The 23,275-nt window shown below is 41.9% G+C and overlaps 1 protein-coding gene across 7 annotated transcripts in view; it reads left to right on the top strand.

Moving 5' to 3' along the window:
• Positions 1–23,275, top strand: part of LOC124118918 (E3 ubiquitin-protein ligase NEDD4-like) — a 92,836-nt gene that overhangs the window by 47,787 nt on the left and 21,774 nt on the right. For all 7 annotated transcript variants that reach the window (XM_048403024.1, XM_048403019.1, XM_048403026.1 and 4 more), the window contains exon 3: positions 11,894–11,978. In XM_048403024.1, coding sequence (XP_048258981.1) covers positions 11,894–11,978 — 85 coding nt within the window. The remainder of the gene's footprint in view (positions 1–11,893; positions 11,979–23,275) is intronic.

Genomic DNA, 23,275 nt, shown 5'->3' with positions numbered 1-23,275 from the left:
ACAACTAACCTTGGGGATCGTAAAGGGGTGTTTGATTTGCAAGTGGTGCCCAACTCTTATGATCCTAAAGGGGTGTTTGATTGGCAAATGGTGCCCAACCCTTATGATCGTAAAGGGGTGTTTGATTGGCAAGTGGTGCCCAACCCTTATGATCTTAAACGGGTGTTTGACTGGCAAATGGTGCCCAACCCTTATGATCGTAAAGGGGTGTTTGATTGGCAAGTGGTGCCCAACTCTTATGATCGTAAAGGGGTGTTTGACTGGCAAATGGTGCCCAACTCTTATGATCCTAAAGGGGTGTTTGAGTGGCAAATGGTGCCCAACCCTTATGATCGTAAAGGGGTGTTTGATTGGCAAGTGGTGCCCAACCCTTATGATCGTAAAGGGGTGTTTGACTGGCAAATGGTGCCCAACCCTTATGATCGTAAAGGGGTGTTTGATTGGCAATTGGTGCCCAACCCTTATGATCGTAAAGGGGTGTTTGATTGGCAAGTGGTGCCCAACTCTTATGATCGTAAAGGGGTGTTTGAGTGGCAAATGGTGCCCAACTCTTATGATCGTAAAGGGGTGTTTGATTGGCAAATGGTGCCCAACTCTTATGATCGTAAAGGGGTGTTTGACTGGCAAATGGTGCCCAACCCTTATGATTGTAAAGGGGTGTTTGATTGGCAAATGGTGCCCAACCCTTATGATCGTAAAAGGGTGTTTGATTGGCAAATGGTGCCCAACTCTTATGATCGTAAAAGGGTGTTTGATTGGCAAATGGTGCCCAACTCTTATGATCGTAAAGGGGTGTTTGATTGGCAAATGGTACCCAACTCTTATGATCGTAAAGGGGTGTTTGAGTGGCAAATGGTACCCAACTCTTATGATCGTAAAGGGGTGTTTGATTGGCAAATGGTACCCAACTCTTATGATCGTAAAGGGGTGTTTGAGTGGCAAATGGTACCCAACTCTTATGATCGTAAAGGGGTGTTTGAGTGGCAAATGGTACCCAACTCTTATGATCGTAAAGGGGTGTTTGAGTGGCAAATGGTACCCAACCCTTATGATCGTAAAGGGGTGTTTGACTGGCAAATGGTACCCAACTCTTATGATTGTAAAGGGGTGTTTGAGTGTTTTGAGTGGCAAGTGGTGGGAACCTAAGGAACCACTGTCAGCAGCCACAGCCAGTTAGCGCAATAGTAAGCTGCACCCAGTCAACTGCATTGTTACCGTGAGTGAGTGAGGGAGGGTTTAGCATTATTCCAGCAATAATCATGGCAGAGACCCCTGTTATTGGCTTCACACATTGTACTCATGTTGGGTGTTGAACCCAGGTCATTGGCGTGACGAGCCAACACTTTAACCACAGACTACCCCACCACTTGATGCAATGTTGGTAGAATGATAGGCAGGTTTATGCTGTGCTGATGAGATCTGACATTGTATGATGACTTGAAAAAATCTGTTTGAAAATGAATTTTGACATGTTTTCCAATGAAAAGGGATAATTTAAACATGAAATTTTTCACATTTCTTTTAATAGAAAATTTTGTAATAGTAAGGTTTCCTCAAGTTTTGCCCCCAAATATAATATTCGCTGTAATTGCTCAGGATGTCGAAAGAATATGTTGTGAAGCAAAATATGATAGATGGTTCCTTCTTTCAGTGAAATATTTGTAGATGGTTCCTTCTTTCAGTGAAATATTTGTAAGTCTTGAAAGCAGAGACAATAAAAATTTCTGTCTGAAAAAATACCCATCCCCTAGAATATTAGATGGTCACCTCCTAATGCATATGACTCTTGTGTCGATGATGATGTAGCCCAACAGTGCATGTGTTCACTTGTCATGGTTTGATTCTACACATGGATGCAGTTGACAAGACAGAGAATCCCAAACCGTGATGTATTCGTATCATTAGCATGATGCGGGGAGTGTGTTCAGTGAGGCCATCTATATTCAGGGAGGCCATGAGGAGGCTGATGTGAATATAGAGTGCTTGCCATTGTGTCCTGCATGTTTCCATGATTTCAGTGGAACCTGTTTATTGCTTATCTCTACTGGCCATGTTATACCCTGCTTAGTAGACTTGTCTAGGTTCTATTTGCTTATCTCATGTAAACTTTGAGTGGGGTATATTTATTCAGATAGTTTATGCATGTTACATATGATCATTCTCCTTACAATATATGACTGTTATATAAGTACAAATGTCAGAGTTCGTCACTCCTAGTATGAGAATGCTTAATTGCACAGAAAAAATCTGTTCCTGGTGCCAAGAGATCGCACATGGAATTTGTTTTTCACAAATGTGATCTGGACAAACACTTTGAAAATGAAGACCATAGACAAATGATTACAGCATGGTAAATTCACAAAATAAAACTGGGATTCAGAAATGTAAGCATGTTCAAAGAGTATTATCAAACTCTCTGGGAAGGAAGAGGACAGATTTTCTCAAGTGTATTACAAGTGTTATTTTATTATCCCCCCCGGCATGTAATGTGGGGGGATGTAGCTATGGGCATGTCTGTCCGTCTGTCTGAATCGTTTCCGGAGCAGAACTCAAAATTTGTTAAATAATCCTTCATCACACTTTGCATTTATATCACTTAAGTGGTGAAGTAAGTTGTGCCTTTTCCTATTTTGGAATTTTTCCAATTTTTTTTTTCTTACAATTTTCATGAAAGCATGCTGGACATAAGCTAACTTAGTGAGTGATGGTTGTTTCCAGAGCAGAACTCCGAAACTGTTAAACATTTTTTCATCAAACTTTGCATTTAGTGGTGAAGTTGTGCCTTTTGCTATTTAGGAATTTTAGAAATTTTTATTTTTTTACGTTTCCATGGCAACAAGTTGGACTTAGGTTCTATAAGGGTGGTGTTCGTTTCCGGAGCGTAACTCAAAAACTGTTAAATACTCTCTTACAAAACTTTGCATGACTACCAGGCACATACTGAACTGGTGCCTTTTGCTATTACAGAATTTTAGAATTTTTATTTTTTATGTTTCCATGGCAACAAGTTGGATTTAAGTTTTAATATAGGGTGGGTTCACTTATGGAGTATAACAAATAAACTGTTAAATATTTCCTTGCCAAGCATTGCATATCTATATATAAAGCACATACTGAATTGGTGCCATTTCATATTCAGGAGTTTTAGATATGTTTATTTTAGAATTTCCATTGCAGCTATTTTGACATGGGCTAAGAGAAATGTTGGGTCAGTTACCTGGTTTGGGACCATAACGTGTTAACATGGGCGGGGGATATAGATGACTTTGTTGACTATACGCTTGTTTAGTTATTGTTTCTTGTAATTTGTCATTTGTTTGCATAAAAAAAACACCACAGAAACACACTTGTTTTACTTTCCATTTCATATGGATGCGACCATGGTGGATCTTTTGTGGGTGAACAATATATGCTTCTTCAAGAACATTCAACTCTTGACTCATTACATACAGAATTGCACATTTACTTGTGGTTACTTTACAGACAAATGTTAAATGAGAATTGTGTTATTAATGGAAGCACTGATGTTACTGAAGGGCTGTTATTTTTACAAACGGGGCCATAGTATTGAGGTATTGCATTATTCAACAGGTTGGACGTTGAACATGTTTAAACATTGTAATTCATTAACAGTCACTTTATGAACATTGTTGTAACAGTGTAGCTGGTATTGTGTCAAACATTGGTTGTTTTATCTCTGTATTGACAGCTGTACATTGTATCTTTTTGTGTTTCATTGTGTATTGGGTGTATGTGATATTATTCTCATTAATCCAATGAGCAGCATGTTCAGACAGGGAATGATTGATGACATGCTTTAGGAAGGCAGGACTGTTTCAGTTTGTGGTATGCTTATTGTGAGTGCTTTACTGAACCCTCAGGGAGCTAGTGAGTCTGTGTTCTGTTACAGACAAGACTGAGAGATAAGTTATTCATTATAAATGTTTTATGCTGCTATTTAAATCAGAGCATGTTGTCATGGTTATTGTGATTTGAACCTCGGATTATCCAGTAGATCCTATACAGAATGGAATTGTTTATTTAGGTGTGTATTTCCGTATTGAAAATTGACCTGTACACACAAGTGGACATAAGAAAACATGGTTTCAGATACTGATTAAAGAGTGTAAATGTCTTTGTGTGTTTTATCATACAGATTTGATGTTGACTTAAAACACTGATGGCCCCAAAGAGACCAAACTTAGGTAAACACTTGATGGATCAGCTCAGTGATTGAAGAGCATGGCCATGTTGATTGTTATTGATTGACACGATTAAGGGACATCACCATTCTGTTTTCATCAATGATGGATGAATGCTGTTCAGGATTTGCAATGATGTTCATAGAGATATATGTTTACTGATCGACAATGACAGAGGGGACCTGTGTGTAGAGGCAAGGCGTGATGTGAAGACTCAAAATCAAGACCACTACATCAAAATGGCTTCAGCTGTACGAGTTCAGGTCTTTGACATGTTGGCAGTGATGGTCTGGTATTTCTAAGCCATATTAGTCAAGATACCTATGTCTTAAAGAGTTGGCATACTTTTAAAATACAGTAGCACAAACTTTTCAAACACTTCACAATACCCTATGACGTAACTTGTAGTATTTTGTTGCCAGTCACACCAGTGGGTATTATTGATTCTATAGTGGCTCCTATTATTCTTCACACAAAAACCTCGAGAAAAGCAGGATAAAATGGTTTAGTGTTGAATATTTTGGCTACTGGAAACAGTCCTGGAACATTCATACAAGCCACTTTTACCCGCTACATTTATTCAGTAATGATTCAAAAGTGGACTCACCCTTGTGGCTTTACTACCCTTACTTATTCCTCCCTCGTTCCTTACTATGAGACCCGTGAAGATCCGGGGTAGAATAGCTCTTCAGCAACCCATTCTTGACGTAAAAGGCGACTATGCTTGTCGTAAGAGGCGACTAACAGGATCAGGTGGTCAAACTTGCTGACTTGGTTGAAGCATTTCATCGATCCCAATTGCGTGGATCGATGCTCATGATATCAATCACTGGATTGTCTGGTCCAGACTCGATGATTTATAGACCGCCGTCATATTGCTGGAATATTGCTGAGTGCGGCATAAAACAACAAACCAACCAACCAACCTTGCTATGATCACTACCACACATTTCTGTAAAAAATTAGTAAATCCCATGTCATTCATGCGTGCCTGTAGCCCTCATAATGTCCGTCACCTATTTGACCCTTTTTGTTCAGTTCTTTAATGTTGTGGGCATGACTAGGTAAATTCGGTCAGTTAGCTGTCGGGTTAACAATCTGAAGGTCGTGAGTTCGTGTCTGACGGATACTCACACAAAAACTGCTTGCTTGTCATGATCGTCCTCACGAGGTGTGTGGTACTGTATTCTAAAGGTTCTCCAAAGAGTTTGTCCTCCATCAGTGAATATAGTTCCCTAAAATTTCAGTCAGACAACCGGACTGGCAACTTTGCAAAGTTTCCAGAACAGATAAAATGTTGCCAGTTGAGAATTTTCAATATAAACGAAAGGTGGTAAGAATAGTAGTTTAATGTTAGTTCTCAGAAAATGACAGTTAATTTACATCTTACATTGAATTATAACCTAGCTAATTTTGGGAATATAATAATAGCCCGACAATAGGGCATGCAACTTTTAAAAACTGACCGTCCGTCAACAAAATTGACCGTCTCGGACTGTCGGAACTGCCTTCATTTACAATTACCTAGACAATGCTTGAAAGACTAGAAATGGATATTGGGCTTGCCCACAGAACAATCTGTATTGAAAATGGGAATCTTCCAACAACTGACATTGTCCGGCAGCAGTGCCATGTCATGTCACAAGTGGGCAGCGCCAAGTGATCACAGCATGATCACACTGAAAACCCAGGTTTTCTGCTGTTGCCCACCATGTTATTGCCAGAATATTGCTAAAAACAACATACACTCACTCACTCACTCACTCACTCACTCACTCACTCACTCACTCACTCACTCACTCACTCACTCACTCACTCACTTATCAAGTTTTCACTCATTAATTTTACAGCTGTCAGTATCAGTTGAATAATTAATCCACTCAGTCTAGTCATAGAATAATATGTTTTTAACTTTCAGAATAATACAGTTTTATGTATCCCTACCTCTTACTGCATTAGGGTTCCTTACCACAATAACAAGTCTGTAAAATAGCTCCAGCTGATGAGAAGGTTTTTAATCAGCTTTCATTGTTTTATGATATAATGCACATGTATATAGCAAATCAGTAAATGTGTCTCACTTGTGAAGATCCAGGGTAGAATAGGTCTTCAGCAACCCATGCTTGTCGTAAGAGGCGACTAACGGGATCGGGTGGTCAGGCTAACTGTTCCTTAGATTGATACTCATGATGTCAGTCACTGGATTGTCTGGTCCAGACAGGATTATTTACAGACCCCCGTCATATAACTGGAAGTTTGACCTTACCTGACGCTACACAGTGCTGTAGGTGTTGTGTCAGGTAAGTATAAAAGTATTGCATCTAATCAGAAATGCTCATGTTTGACCTTACCTGACGCAACACCTATAGCACTGTGTAGTGTCAGGTAAGTATAAAAACATTGCATTTAATCAGAAATGCCCGTTATTGCTAAGTACGTCATTACGTCAGTACGTCAACAAACAAACATAGCAAATGTGTCTGCCTTCATTTAATGGGGCGCCTCATGGCTTAGTGGATAGAGCATCGTCCTGTTGTGCAGAAAGTCGGTGGTTCGATCCTTTACAAATGCTTTAACCACATCATACCAAACTATATGAAAAGATGGTACTGCTCGGCAATAAGGGAATAAGTAAAGTCAGTATAAAGTGCTGTCCATGTTTAAACTGTGGCCTGGTAGCTCAGTGAGCTAGCACAATAAAACCAGTATTCATCCAGACAAGTATACAAGCAGCCACACACACACATGCATGCACGTGGCTTTATGTTTTATTTAATATTGAATACGATGTAAAACCCCGTTTCACATCAAGGTCATATTTATTATGAAGTTGTGATTATTCTGTGTTACAGTCAGTAAACAGTGGTGAGGGTGAGGGCCGAGGAGTATATGACTTTGAGTGTAGTGGTGAGGGTGAGGGCCGAGGAGTATATGACTTTGTGTGTAGTGGTGAGGGATAGGGCCAAGGAGTATATGACTTTGTGTGTAGTGGTGAGGGTGAGGGCCGAGGAGTATATGACTTTGTGTGTAGTGGTCGGTGCTGAGAAGAAGGAGACCACTTGACTTGCTGCGTGATGCTCTTCAGATCGTAACGTGCAAAGCTAATAGTGCATGTGTGTGAAATGACAGATAGGGCACACCTTATTAGCTATGTCAGTATAACATTCAGGATACCTTAGTGAAGTGATAATTTGTCCTCAACTTGTATCGTGATATACTATTAAGGGGGGAAGATATTTCATATTTCAGAATCCCACCTTCATTTTTCCTGTGTTTTTAGGGCACAACAAATTGTAAGTCATAGTGTAAATTATGTCAGCATGAATATGTTTGGTCATTACATGTTTGCCATTTCCTATAAATTTCTTATAAAGTAGTATTACCTATGATCATTTGACTCGCGAAAATCTGGGTTAGAATAGGTCTTCAGAAACCCATGCTTGCCTTAAAAGGAGACAATGCTTGTCATAAGAGGAGACCAACTAACAGGATCGGGTGGTCAGGCTCACTGACTTTGTTGAAGCATGTCATCGATCCCAATTGCGTGGATCGATGCTCATGATATCAGTAACTGGATCGGCTGGTCCAGACTCGATTATTTACAGACCGCCGTCATATAGCTGGAATATTGCTGAGTGGAGCAATAAACAACATACAAGTATGTCATTCACCATCTGCACCCTCTCAGGATCTGTGTTGGTAAGAGTGGAGTGGAAGGAGTTCTGTAGAAGTTAGCATACTGATGGGTTGCACTTGCCTAGCATTGGAAGAAGTAGAACATGGGTGACAGGGGAGCAAGTACGTTATGCATTGAGCAGCATCTGAAGAAGGGTGGGTGGGAGGGGAGACTGGACCCCTTTTGTGATTCACCTATACAAAATGATTTTGAGGTTGGTGTGTTTCTGTCAATTTCTGCAGCTATAAAGTGTGTATAATTATGTTGCACTCAGCATGCTCAGGGGCTGGCACGTTGAAAAACTTGGAATAGCTGTACCTGATTGGCTGGAATGTTATTCATCACTGTTGACCTTAGCTTTTGTTCATCCCGACGATGCATGTCATGATGTCAGTCACTGGAATGTCTCGTTTATACAGACCACAGTGATAGCTGGAATATTGCTGTGTGCGGCATTAAACAACAAACAAACAAACAAACAAACAAGCAAATAATAAGTATTATCATATAATGGGTAGGTTTCTCGGCAGGATAAAGCCATATCCGTTGGGGTCATATGCGGAGAGAGATGCAAATTTCAAAGGTCAAGTAGGGACTACTTTCAATGTTTATAAACAAACATGGCGTCGCCCTCGTCATTCGGCGATCGAGTCAGAATTAACCATCGGGAATCTGGATAAACTACAGGGATAATTGCTATCATTATCAATATACTGAAAATCAGTGTCTAACTGTGACGTAGCTAAGTTTTGGCAACTTTGGAGATATAAATTTTGTCCAAATTTTGAAACAATTTTGCGAGGGCACGAGGCCTAGCCAAGCGGGATCAGTAGCCATATCCGTGCTTGTAGACCTCGGCTTGAAACCTTCTCCACAAATTAAAATAGTTGGATTTGGCCGAAATTTGTTTGAATTGTTACCTTGTTTCGTTTTGTCGCTCTGTGTACATCTGACTACACTTCTTAACGTTATGACAGGACAGATCGACTGTCAACAACGTCTGACCGTGGCTGTGACGTCTCATAGACTAGGGTTAGAGTAGCTTCCCTTTGACAAAGGGCAGTTACACTAGCGGACAGACCGATGGATTGCCGCGAAAGGCAATTAAAAACAAGGATTGTTGTTTTGTGTTTATGCTGCTTCGCCACTGTATAGGAAACAGATTTCAGTTGGAACTAAATTGGAACTCGCCAAGGCTCGCTAAATACAATGTTTATTCCTAATGCAGGATATTTGCCATCCCCAAACATACTCGCGTGATAACCTCTATTTCTCTGGACATTATATTTCTGGCATTACCCAATTAGCCATGAATGACCGTGAAAATAGTTTCTGTCATTCTCAATGAGCATATGTTATTACCTGTTATTTCCTGCTGATTGGCTAGTCCCTGCCAATTGATCCATTGTTTTCTTTCTTTGTGGAGCAATCCACAATGTGACATAATACTCGTAACAACCCATCATCACACACAATTGAAGATGACATAATCCATTGTTCATGCTGTCACAGACAATTGTATGTCGGCAGAGCTGCCTATAAGCAGCTTGTGTCAAATATACGCAAAATATACCTCGACTACCCAATTAGTTTAGAGTTACTTGTGTATAAATAAACATGAAACTTACAAAAAACACTAGTTTTACAACAATTTGCATAATTACCCAATGATCGTTTTCAACTTGCCTTCCTATAACATGAGTAATTCTTTACAGATATATATTTACTGATATATGTATCACACATTCATGAACTCTACTGCAGTGAATAATGCATGCACAACATGTACAACATGTACAAGGCGATGGCTGTGATATGCTCTTATTGTTAAATAGACGTGCATATCTTTGTTGTAAGTCAGTGTGACACTTGGGGCACACACCAACAGGTGCATATGTCACCTCAGTCAGCAGTAGCGCAGAATTATAGGGGGAAAATGTCTAGTCACTGATTTAAAATACCTAACACACTGGACCCAGAGAAGTAAAAAAATATTGAATACCCCCCCAAAACTGTCAATATTCAATGCAGATAAGAACTTGAGTAAGTACTCTGTGACTTAAGACTTATAAGGAGCCTTGTGACATCATTCATCATTGCAACCGTGGACTGACCGAGGTGTCCTACAACCAGAACACCCAACCTATGCATGTTCTTGTAAACAGCGCTGAGTAAAAACAATGAATAACCAACACCAATATAGAAGTATGGATTTTGTGTCCCTTGTGAAATACGGGTGAAAGGTGAAGCCATGCCTTGGGACTTACAAATTAATTTACTTTGAACAGATAATCTGTAATTCCTCGTTGCTTGTAGGTTATCCTCTACTTTGTTCGTGGTATTGATACACCATGCTGATTACTTTCTGTTGAACATGTTGCGGAGTGTTGACTTGATTGGTGCTGAACCTAAACAGAGTTGGCTCATCACTCTGTAGTCCTGGGTTTGAGTCCCACGTGGGTAGAACATGTGAAGCCCATTTGTGGTGTGAGCTGGCTAGATATTGCTGAAAGTTGCAAACACCCATACTAACTCAGTTATTCATGTATGATTTGGAAGTTATTGGTCTCGGACAGCTGCTGTGTTTCATTATCCATGTCAGGAGTTGAGGCATATGGCTGCTGCAGTGTTTATGTGGAGCTAGTGCTCTGAAGATCAACTACATTGTGGTACATTCTGATAGGGCATGTGTCAATTAGAAAAGAAATGTATGTATGTAACAAGTATTGTACTAAAGCATGTGTCAGTCAATAAGGATACCGTATTTTCTTGAGTATAGTGCATACTTTTTTCCCCAAAAACACAGCTGTGTAGAAGGGGGTGCACATTATATACGAAATAATGAGTTTTGAAGTTTTTTTCCCCCATGGAAAGACATTACAGTGAGCACGTAACACCGGAAATACCATGTTAACAAATCCATACTGAAGTACGCAAAATAATCATGTAATTACACTGTCTGGCTATAAAAAGTGTTCTTTGCATATCTGGACTTATGTTTGTAACTTATTTCATTAATTTTTTCAAAATATCTTTTAATATTGTTTTAATTAATTTCGACAAAATCGTGTGTGAAGCGATCGGAAGATCGCTGAACTCACCGTTATTAACAGCAACCACGGTCAGATTACCCCTATTGATGCCTTGAAACGATCTTTAGTTGACAGAGAATGGATACATATATCATAAATGCCATACTTTGACTCGTTTAAAGGCATATTTGTTTGTGTTGGACGATTCTATGTCAACACGTAATTCTCGCGATCACACACGCAGGAGCCTTGACTGGTCAGACTGGTTCCATGTAAAAAATATTACCCGGCAATAGCGATCAGCTGCTTCGCTTAGGGTTATTATTATTTTAAATATGTTTAGTAAAAGCTGCATCTAAATTAACAAGATATTGGAATATATTATTCCTGATAAAAAAATAGTTTCAGATACAATTTTTGCCGATCCTTGCATTAAAATCCTGTAAAGTTATATCATTTGGTGTGTCTTGACCGAATCACCGGTAGATTCCAAGAAAACGTGTGTACAGCTGATTGCTGTGTCCGGCTTAGTTTACAAGGTAATCTTAATCACTGGATATAAAACAATGCCTATAAAACAAAAAATACAATTTAAACGGTAAATCAACATGTCTGGTGATTTTTCTATCTCAAATTTCGAATTTGTACTGACCAAGTTTCTCATCACCCAGTCGTTTGCCGGACTTCGCTGAAGGGGTACGGTGTAATTTTTTTCTGCACTTGGTATTCAAATATCTTTTTTCTCCAAAATACTGAATTCGCTCGAGGGGGTTGCGCATGGGGCGCACTATACTCAAGGAAATACGGTAAACAAAATAGTAAAGGGTGACATGAATACATGTATATAGATATGGATGACAGCTGATACACAATGTAATGTGGTACAAACTTAAAGTGATCCCTATGTGCGCTTGTCTCTGTTCAGAGGGATAGACGTAACCACGGTAATGGTCTTGTCACTGACGTATGTTGTTTTGTTGCAGTGATCCCTATGTTCGCTTGTCTCTGTTCAGAGGGGATAGAGAGGATGGTCTTATTGATACAAAACAGACAAAGGTTATTAAGAAGGTAAGTCTCATGATTGTATTTCACACCTTCAACTCACTGATATACTCTCTTGTTGTTAAAATCATTTATGATATTATCAGCTGTTGCAGTATATTTGGGGTTTATGCTTGAAAGCAGACCTGTGAAGATTCCAGGGTAGAATAGGTCCTCAGCAACCCATACTTATCTTAAAGGCAACTATGCTTGTCATAAGAGGCGAATAACGGGATTGGGTGGTCAGGCTCACTGACTTGGTTGATACATGTCATTGATCCCAATTGCGTGGATTGTCTGGTCCAGGCTCGAATATTATACAGACCGCCTTCATATAACTGGAGACCCGTGAAGATTCCGGGGTAGAATAGGTCTTCAGCAACCCATGCTTGCCGTAAAAGGTGACTATGCTTGTCGTAGAAGTCAACTAACGGGATCGGGTGGTCAGGCTCGCTGACTTGGTTGATACATGTCATCAATCCCAATTGCGTGGATGGATGCTCATGATATCAATCACTGGATTGTCTGGTCCAGACTCAATTATTTACAGACTGCCGTCATATAGCTGGAATATTGCTGAGTGAGGCGTTAAACAACAAACCAACCAACCATCCTTCATATAACTGGAAGTTTGTCCTTACCTGACGCTACACAGTGCTCTAGGTCAGTCTCTAGAGACAGAGACAGACAGACAGACAGACAGACAGACAGACAAACTGACTCTACATCTGTGTCTTACTGTATTTACAACATGTAATACAAGCTGTAACTGTATTCTGATTTAGAACATGTAATACTATTTTCTGACTTAGAACATGTAATACAAGCTGTAACTGTATTCTGATTTAGAACATGTAATACTATTTTCTGACTTAGAACATGTAATACAAGCTGTAACTGTATTCTGATTTAGAACATGTAATACTATTTTCTGACTTAGAACATGTAATATAAGCTGTAACTGTATTCTGATTTAGAACATGTAATACTATTTTCTGACTTAGAATATGTAATACAAGCTGTAACTGTATTCTGATTTAGAACATGTAATACTATTTTCTGACTTAGAATATGTAATACAAGCTGTAACTGTATTCTGATTTACCAGTTTGCTCTTCAGGATGTGAAGTTAATGGAAGTGGGATACAAATGAAAAAGAAAATTATTTTTATCCTATTTAGTTCATTATCTTAACTTGAGCCATGTAAACTTTGCAAATAATAATCGTATCTGGTCTGAAGACTTTGGATGTGGAAAACATGATTTCCTGAAAAGAAACCACTAAGATAGTAGTGAAGACGTAGATCCTGTATTGTTGCCATGGTTACAAATGATTATTCCAGTAACCGGAGTGTTGATGGAAAGTATAGTACATTGGTGTGTATTAGCTGTTTGTCACTGAATTGACCCTATCAGGCGAACCCAGTACCTGGTGCCAGCCTGGTGCCTGCTGAGGCCTCGCCTTGTTATATCGGCAGTTCAACACATCTGTAGGGAGAATGTGGTAGAAGAGAAGTGTTTTTGTTTATGTTCTGTTGTATTATTTCAAATGCCAGTGTTACAAGTTACATTGTTACCATGGTTACATGTGCCAGTGTTACAAGTTACAATTATTTTGTTGGGAACAATATTACAATTTGCCAAAGGAAGCTCATCAAGTCACACTGTTAAGTACTGTCCTTGGACCTTAATGTCAATCCCCAGAATCTTGGGCCATTTTCGGCCACTCAAAGACCATGTAATTAGTGCCATGTGTGAAACTGAAACATGGTGTCGGTGTAATTAGGATGATCATCAACCACTAGATTGATTCATGTCATTACATTAGAGTTAGCAGAAGTGTTTCTGTAACTATGCATTATTCCAAGCCTAGTGTCCCGTATCTCCACCCATTCCCTAGCCCCATCCCAGTCCCCTATCTCCACCCATTCCCTAGCCCCTATCTCCACCCATTCCCTGGCCCCACCCCAGTCCCCTATCTCCAACCATTCCCTAGCCCCTATCTCCACCCATTCCCTGGCCCCACCCCAGTCCCCTATCTCCAACCATTCCCTGTCCCCTATCTCCACCCATTCCCTGTCCCCTATCTCCACCCATTCCCTAGCCCCACCCCAGTCCCCTATCTCCACCCATTCCCTAGCCCCACCCCTGTCCCCTATCTCCACCCATTCCCTAGCCCCACCCCTGTCCCCTATCTCCACCCATTCCCTGGCCCCACCCCAGTCCCCTATCTCCACCATTCCCTAGCCCCACCCCTGTCCCGTATCTCCACCCATTCCCTAGCCCCACCCCAGTCCCCTATCTCCACCATTCCCTAGCCCCACCCCAGTCCCCTATCTCCACCATTCCCTAGCCCCACTACTGTCCCGTATCTCCACCCATTCCCTAGCCCCACCCCAGTCCCCTATCTCCAACATTCCCTAGCCCCACCCCAGTCCCCTATCTCCACCCATTCCCTAGCCCTACCCCTGTCCCCTAACTCCACCCATGTCCCCTAGCCCCACCCATCCCCTATCTCCACCCTTGTCCCCTAGCCCCACCCCTGTCCCCTAGCTCCACCCATGTCCCCTAGCTCCACCCATGTCCCCTAGCTCCACCCATGTACCCTAGCTCCACCCATGTACCCTAGCTCCACCCATGTCCCCTAGCTCCACCCCTGTCCCCTATCTCCACCCCTGTCCCCTAGCTCCACCCATGTCCCCTAGCCCCACCCTGTCTCCTAGCCCCACCCCTGTCCCCTAGCCCCACCCGTCCCCTATCTCCACTCTTGTCCCCTAGCCCCACCCCTGTCCCCTAGCTCCACCCCATTCCCCTAGCTCCCAACCCTTGTCCCCTAGACCCATCCCTGTCCCTCCCCGTCCCTCTGTTCCTTAGCCCCCTCCCCTTCTCCCTGTCCCCCTCACCTGTCCCCTAGCCCGTCCCCTAGCCCTCACCACTGCCCTCTCCTTCCTTCAGGTGTGTATGCTTGTAGCACCTGGAGGAGTGCTGTTTGCTAAGCCTGAACCAAGGCCCTTCTGATTAGATAACTATCTAGGTCACCATGAGATGCCAGCTCTCCCTTGCTTTATATCAGGTCGCTTGGTTTAACATGCAGTGAAGGTATATGGGCTGGCTTGCTGTTAGGCCAAAGTGTTTAGTTTCTGTATATCCTCCCCTCACTGGTTTTATCAGTGGAGTTTTACTCTGATTTGAAAAGTATTTTCAGATTTATCACAGTGTTTCAGCTTGATATGAGCAAAAAGTGATGCTGGTCTTTGGCCTTCGAACCCATGATCATAGGCTTTTAGTATGCCTTACATGCCCAAGGGACGCAACTCTACACAGCAAAGTGTGGCACTTAAGTGACTGGGCCGCCCTTGCCCCTGGTGTCTGATCCAGTACATGACAGGCTCCTCTGTATCGAAGGTGTCTACCTAACACCCCACTGTGTGTATTGGAGTGACTGTTAGGTCTTTGGTGATGAGTGGGACATTCTTCTAATCCCTTTCAACTGTGTCGCTGGAGCCTAGGAATTCACGTCTTTGTATATCTGAGGTCGTGACATTTGTGATCACAGGCAAAAGGTGAAGAGCTTCTTTTAGAACGACCCGAAGTTGTGAAGACCTGAGCGGGACTCCTAATAGGACATCTTGTCAGTCATTGTCCTGATCTTGTAGGTGATGAGGGCAGGCTGTACATGTTGAAGGGCATTAGGCCACACATTTTCTATTTTTCGTTTCACAGGCCCGCTGCCTCTGCTGCAAAGCAGCCGTTTGAAGAAATAAATCAAACATAAACCTCTCCCACAAGCATAAAGACCCTCTAATACATTAATTCTATGTTTGCATCACTATCAGTGATTCAAGAAGCCAGCTGCTGTTTTAACTCCACGACAGAATGACTTTCATATGAATGAATAAATAAATAAATAAATAAATAAATAAATAAATAAATAAATAATTGACATAGCTATATGTTTTTGTTTTTATTTCAACAGACTGTGTGTGGAAAAGCTGGAATAAATCCATGAAACATAAACTTAAAATAGTGTGGCCTTATATAATGGGGTCAGGAATATTGTATAATAAAACCTGGATTCCTGTCAGGGAGGGTTGTATACCCCCCATGGAGCTGAGAAAGCTTATTGTTTTCGGAGGTAAAAATTGCATATGTTATGTGTATTTCACTTTTATATAAATGCACTAATATTATTATCCCTGTCAGTGTCATTATTATTTTGAAACAAAACCTCATTGCCTCATTGCCTTATGACTCTCTGCATGATTGTACAAAAAGTCAGTCCATAAATTATGTTATGCTGACAGCCTCCCATATAAAGCTGACATGCCGTGATATAACTGGAATACTGTTGAAGAATGCTATTAAACCCAACCTCGCTCGCTCGCTCGCTCACTCACTCACTCACTCACTCACTCACTCACTCACTCACTCACAAAAGCCACACTTGTAAGCAACAAGAAATGGACTGCCTGCCTTATCTAGCTGTGTTGGCCAGTTGGCCAGATTATGGACAATAAACCATCTTTACTGCAAGCTGATATGTACTGATTTGGCCGCCTCTGCCGCTGACTACAGAAACATCCCAACGGCTTCATCAATCAATAAGTACCGAAATATGGGAGGTTTACAAATCGCCTTGCATGCTTGATCCTGCTTTAATCTGGACACTGAGGAACATATGAATAGGCGAATTATGTGTGGAAAGTAGCCTGAAAAAACAGAACTCATTTGACTTGAAGAATTGACAAGCTCTGGGACATTCCTGATCAGGCATCTATTGAATTGTGTGGGTGAAGTAGCAGACCAAGAAAAGGTGGTGATTTCGTTTTGTTACTTTCCTGAAGGCGACTTAAGCTTTAAAACTGTTCCGGAATTGCTGAGACCGACTTGCTAGATCACTTGAGTAAAATGAGAATAATTTGTAAGTTTTACTCGTCAGCAACAAGACTCCCCCAAAAACAATCTGCATGAGGATGGGGAAACCTTGTGGCTGAGTTGTGTTCTAGTCAGCCCAGGTCAGAGTACCATTACTCTCTCATACAGACCCTGAAACAAATATAGCCAATACAGCCCATGCAAGTCTATAATGTTTGGCAAGTCTAGATTACTGCAGGCTCCTTTTTATTATATTTTATAACTATAGTTTAACAACTGTTAAAATAGTATATGTAAAATATGTTTATTTCAGAGACTAGATATTAGTATGAAGCCGAGGCTTAGTCTCCCCCAGCGTTATGTTGCATGAATAGTGGCTAAACACAGGCTAGAACAATACTCACATCACCATTGATGACTGTTAATATGGACACTGGCAAGCTGGGAATAACTTTGGCAAACAATTACTCTTTGAAAGGCATTTAGAAGTGATACACATAAGGAAGAAAATTTATGGATGTCAATCTTTATTATGAGGATCACACTGTTCCGGAGTATATGCCTACTCCCTCATCAGGTGACTAAGAGCAACCTAATGCCATATTGATTATCAGTTATTTCACTGAATCAGTGATTAAGATGTATGTGAACTAGGTCAATATGTGCTTACTTTCTTGTGAGCCATATAAACTGTCAACACACGGACTACATATCCTGCCGATCAGTGAGTTGGTGCCAAGTCTCTCTGTCTGGGAGGACATTTCAATCTTGGAACCAGTGGGGTCAAACTGTATCCTGCTGATCAGTGAGTTGGTGCCAAGTCTCTCTGTCTGGGAGGACATTTCAATCTTGGAACCAGTGGGGTCAAACTGTATCCTGCTGATCAGTGAGTTGGTGCCAAGTCTCTCTGTCTGGGAGGACATTTTAATCTTGGAACCAGTGTGATTAAATTATATCCTGCCGATCAGTGAGTTGGTGCCAAGTCTCTCTGTCTGGGAGGACATTTCAATCTTGGAACCAGTGGGATTAAATTATATCCTGCCGATCAGTGAGTTTGTGCCAAGTCTCTCTGTCTGGGAGGACATTTCAATCTTGGAACCAGTGGGGTCAAACTGTATCCTGCCGATCAGTGAGTTGGTGCCAAGTCTCTCTGTCTGGGAGGACATTTCAATCTTGGAACCAGTGGGATTAAATTATATCCTGCCGATCAGTGAGTTGGTGCCAAGTCTCTCTGTCTGGGAGGACATTTCAATCTTGGAACCAGTGGGATTAAATTATATCCTGCTGATCAGTGAGTTGGTGCCAAGTCTCTCTGTCTGGGAGGACATTTCAATCTTGGAACCAGTGGGATTAAATTATATCCTGCTGATCAGTGAGTTGGTGCCAAGTCTCTCCGTCTGGGAGGACATTTCAATCTTGGAACCAGTGGGGTCAAACTGTATCCTGCCGATCAGTGAGTTGGTGCCAAGTCTCTCTGTCTGGGAGGACATTTCAATCTTGGAACCAGTGGGGTCAAACTGTATCCTGCTGATCAGATAGTTGGTGCCAAGTCTCTCTGTCTGGGAGGACATTTCAATCTTGGAACCAGTGGGATTAAATTATATCCTGCTGATCAGTGAGTTGGTGCCAAGTCTCTCTGTCTGGGAGGACATTTCAATCTTGGAACCAGTGGGATTAAATTATATCCTGCTGATCAGTGAGTTGGTGCCAAGTCTCTCCGTCTGGGAGGACATTTCAATCTTGGAACCAGTGGGGTCAAACTGTATCCTGCCGATCAGTGAGTTGGTGCCAAGTCTCTCTGTCTGGGAGGACATTTCAATCTTGGAACCATTGGGATCAAACTGTATCCTGCTGATCAGTGAGTTGGTGCCATGTCTCTCTGTCTGGGAGGAAATTTCAATCTTGGAACCAGTGGGATCAAACTGTATCCTGCTGATCAGTGAGTTTGTGCCAAGTCTCTCTGTCTGGGAGGACATTTCAATCTTGGAACCAGTGGGATCAAACTGTATCCTGCTGATCAGTGAGTTGGTGCCAAGTCTATCTGTCTGGGAGGACATTTCAATCTTGGAACCAGTGGGATTAAATTATATCCTGCCGATCAGTGAGTTGGTGCCAAGTCTCTCTGTCTGGGAGGACATTTCAATCTTGGAACCAGTGGGATTAAATTATATCCTGCCGATCAGTGAGTTGGTGCCAAGTCTCTCTGTCTGGGAGGACATTTCAATCTTGGAACCAGTGGGGTCAAACTGTATCCTGCTGATCAGATAGTTGGTGCCAAGTCTCTCTGTCTGGGAGGACATTTCAATCTTGGAACCAGTGGGGTCAAACTGTATCCTGCTGATCAGTGAGTTGGTGCCAAGTCTCTCTGTCTGGGAGGACATTTTAATCTTGGAACCAGTGGGATTAAATTATATCCTGCCGATCAGTGAGTTTGTGCCAAGTCTCTCTGTCTGGGAGGACATTTCAATCTTGGAACCAGTGGGGTCAAACTGTATCCTGCTGATGAGATAGTTGGTGCCAAGTCTCTCTGTCTGGGAGGACATTTCAATCTTGGAACCAGTGGGGTCAAACTGTATCCTGCTGATCAGTGAGTTGGTGCCAAGTCTCTCTGTCTGGGAGGACATTTCAATCTTGGAACCAGTGGGGTCAAACTGTATCCTGCTGATCAGTGAGTTTGTGCCAAGTCTCTCTGTCTGGGAGGACATTTTAATCTTGGAACCAGTGGGATTAAATTATATCCTGCCGATCAGTGAGTTTGTGCCAAGTCTCTCTGTCTGGGAGGACATTTCAATCTTGGAACCAGTGGGATTAAATTATATCCTGCTGATCAGTGAGTTGGTGCCAAGTCTCTCTGTCTGGGAGGACATTTCAATCTTGGAACCAGTAGGATTAAATTATATCCTGCCGATCAGTGAGTTGGTGCCAAGTCTCTCTGTCTGGGAGGACATTTCAATCTTGGAACCAGTGGGATCAAACTGTATCCTGCTGATCAGGGAGTTGGTGCCAAGTCTCTCTGTCTGGGAGGACATTTCAATCTTGGAACCAGTGGGATCAAACTGTATCCTGCTGATCAGTGAGTTGGTGCCAAGTCTCTCTGTCTGGGAGGACATTTTAATCTTGGAACCAGTGGGATTAAATTATATCCTGCCGATCAGTGAGTTGGTGCCAAGTCTCTCTGTCTGGGAGGACATTTCAATCTTGGAACCAGTGGGATTAAATTATATCCTGCTGATCAGTGAGTTGGTGCCAAGTCTCTCTGTCTGGGAGGACATTTCAATCTTGGAACCAGTGGGATCAAACTGTATCCTGCTGATCAGTGAGTTGGTGCCAAGTCTCTCTGTCTGGGAGGACATTTCAATCTTGGAACCAGTGGGATCAAACTGTATCCTGCTGATCAGTGAGTTGGTGCCAAGTCTCTCTGTCTGGGAGGACATTTTAATCTTGGAACCAGTGGGATTAAATTATATCCTGCCGATCAGTGAGTTGGTGCCAAGTCTCTCTGTCTGGGAGGACATTTCAATCTTGGAACCAGTGGGGTCAAACTGTATCCTGCTGATCAGTGAGTTGGTGCCAAGTCTCTCTGTCTGGGAGGACATTTCAATCTTGGAACCAGTGGGGTCAAACTGTATCCTGCTGATCAGTGAGTTGGTGCCAAGTCTCTCTGTCTGGGAGGACATTTCAATCTTGGAACCAGTGGGGTCAAACTGTATCCTGCTGATCAGTGAGTTGGTGCCAAGTCTCTCTGTCTGGGAGGACATTTCAATCTTGGAACCAGTGGGGTCAAACTGTATCCTGCTGATCAGTGAGTTGGTGCCAAGTCTCTCTGTCTGGGAGGACATTTTAATCTTGGAACCAGTGGGATTAAATTATATCCTGCCGATCAGTGAGTTTGTGCCAAGTCTCTCTGTCTGGGAGGACATTTCAATCTTGGAACCAGTGGGGTCAAACTGTATCCTGCTGATCAGTGAGTTGGTGCCAAGTCTCTCTGTCTGGGAGGACATTTCAATCTTGGAACCAGTGGGATCAAACTGTATCCTGCTGATCAGTGAGTTGGTGCCAAGTCTCTCTGTCTGGGAGGACATTTCAATCTTGGAACCAGTGGGGTCAAACTGTATCCTGCTGATCAGTGAGTTGGTGCCAAGTCTCTCTGTCTGGGAGGACATTTCAATCTTGGAACCAGTGGGGTCAAACTGTATCCTGCCGATCAGTGAGTTGGTGCCAAGTCTCTCTGTCTGGGAGGACATTTCAATCTTGGATCCAGTGGGGTCAAACTGTATCCTGCTGATCAGTGAGTTGATGCCAAGTCTCTCTGTCTGGGAGGACATTTCAATCTTGGTTCCAGTGGGGTCAAACTGTAGAGTGCTGGTTATCATTCATTGGCTGTTTAACGCTGGCGTAGTCCAGGTGTATGAATGAATGAAGTCTGGACCAGACAAACCAGTGATGAATATCATGAACAACATCCCACACTTTGACTTGCACTCAACCAAGTCACTGAGTCAGACCACTGCTCCATGTACTTGCCTCATAGGCCCTAGGTAGCTGGGGAGGTGGTCCAGCTCCGAAGAAGGACTTGAGATTTCTCCCAAAGACTGTCATTGTTTGGCACAACTTGGAAGCGTCATTTGTGTAGTTTCTAATGCTGTAAATGCAAAATGTGAAATAATGACATCTTTCCAGAACAGTATTCAGCTCTTCATGCCAGCGAGGCACTTTGCTTCTGTTAATTACGTGCCTCCTCTGAGATAATGTTTTAAGCCCCAGATTGCCTTGCAGTTGTGAACATTATCTTCCTGTACTCCTCGGTGACCATACTGATACTCTGGCATGAGTGAACAATGAGAAGGATGAGGCGAGGAGATTGTGCGTTAGCCAGGCAGCGACACAAAAATACTTCTCGGTTTGAATAACATACTTGTGAGATATATACTACTCAAAAGAAGTTAAAGAACATCAGACTTTTTCATATGACTATAGTTAATCAGTCATGTGCATGTGAAAAAATCGGATGTTCTTTTGGGTGTTTCTTTTGAGGAGTACATTTTATGTGTATTACCCTTGTGAGGGAAAGTTGTGTTCCGACACAGTCATCAATATTCCAGCTAAATCACGGCTTTTTATCACGACAAGGCAGACTAGTGCTTGGCATCATGAACCAGAATACATACCCATGACATATAGATGATAGCCAGGTCATACATTGTACTTGGGACATTTTGACCTAGAAAAACAACTGGGGAATTATCAACAATATTGAGTTGCCAATGTGATACATTGTAAACATGGACTTGTCTGTCATGCACACAGTTTTATTGCTTACACTTTGTATTAAAAACCCAAACAGAATCCATTTACTGAATCAGAATTATTTGTTGTAATTTTGGGTGGCCCAGTTGCCTTAGGCTCTGCAGTTCACTTCACAGTTTTTGCTTCCCTTAGATCTGCTAAAAGCATGATGGTGGGTTTGAAACCCATGCTGATCTGCTGAAGCGGACAGGTTTCGGAGTAACTGAAATACTGTTGAAAGTTGCATAACACTGAACTCACTCAGTCGTAATAGTAATGTGTTATACAGTATTTATCTCAACGGTGTAACTGAAATACTGTTGAAAGTTGCATAACACTGAACTCACTGTCGTAATAGTAATGTGTTATACAGTATTTATCTCAACTTGGGGGTGATATGTATTGTATCACACATCTTTCAAACAGTTACACTACTGGTCTTTGAAAGGCATTTATAAGTGATTCACATAAGGAAGAGAATAAATGGATGTCAACTTCCACGATAATAAAAAAATGACCCTCATAAAAATGAAGTTGACATCCATATATTCTCTTCCTTAGTTACACTACTGTTTTCAATCAGTCATACTCTACATGTGAGAGGGTGTGGCTTGTCTCTCTTTATACCTCAAAGGTGCAAGTGCCTTTGTGCATGAGGCAACACAACCTGCTTGCTACATTAAACTGACATACAAGTGTCACACAGGTGGCGGGACTCTTTCATAAACCTTGTGTACTTTATCACTGTGACCTACATTCAATAATGTGAGCAGACCGAGTGTGTACACTGTGAGAGAGGAGAGTTAACGTAAGCCAGTTTGTTTAGGACACCCTGTTACAGAAGAGCTAGGGGAAGATGGAAGATTCACAGTGGATCTTGGGGAGGTGGGAAGGGGGAACACTAGCTCTGTGTACAGATCATCTATGTTGTCAATCATCTATGACTCATTGATTATGTGTTCAGAGATAAGGCATATTTTAAAGGTCTGATGTTATTTTTAGAATTGGTTACATAATAATGAGTCTGTATCACAGTTGTTGATTGTGATGTTGTGAATGACTGGTTTACTTTAATTCTCATGATTTATGTATTTTCGTTCTTTTTATAATTTTAAGGTGTAACACTTCAACACAGTATCATATCAGTGTGAATACAGAACAGA

Source organism: Haliotis rufescens, unplaced genomic scaffold, assembly GCF_023055435.1.
Source record: "Haliotis rufescens isolate VD_foot unplaced genomic scaffold, xgHalRufe1.0.p SCAF_1, whole genome shotgun sequence".
NCBI classification, from domain to species: domain Eukaryota; kingdom Metazoa; phylum Mollusca; class Gastropoda; order Lepetellida; family Haliotidae; genus Haliotis; species Haliotis rufescens.
Note: the sequence above shows the minus strand (reverse complement) of the source record. Positions and strands in the feature narration are given on the sequence as shown.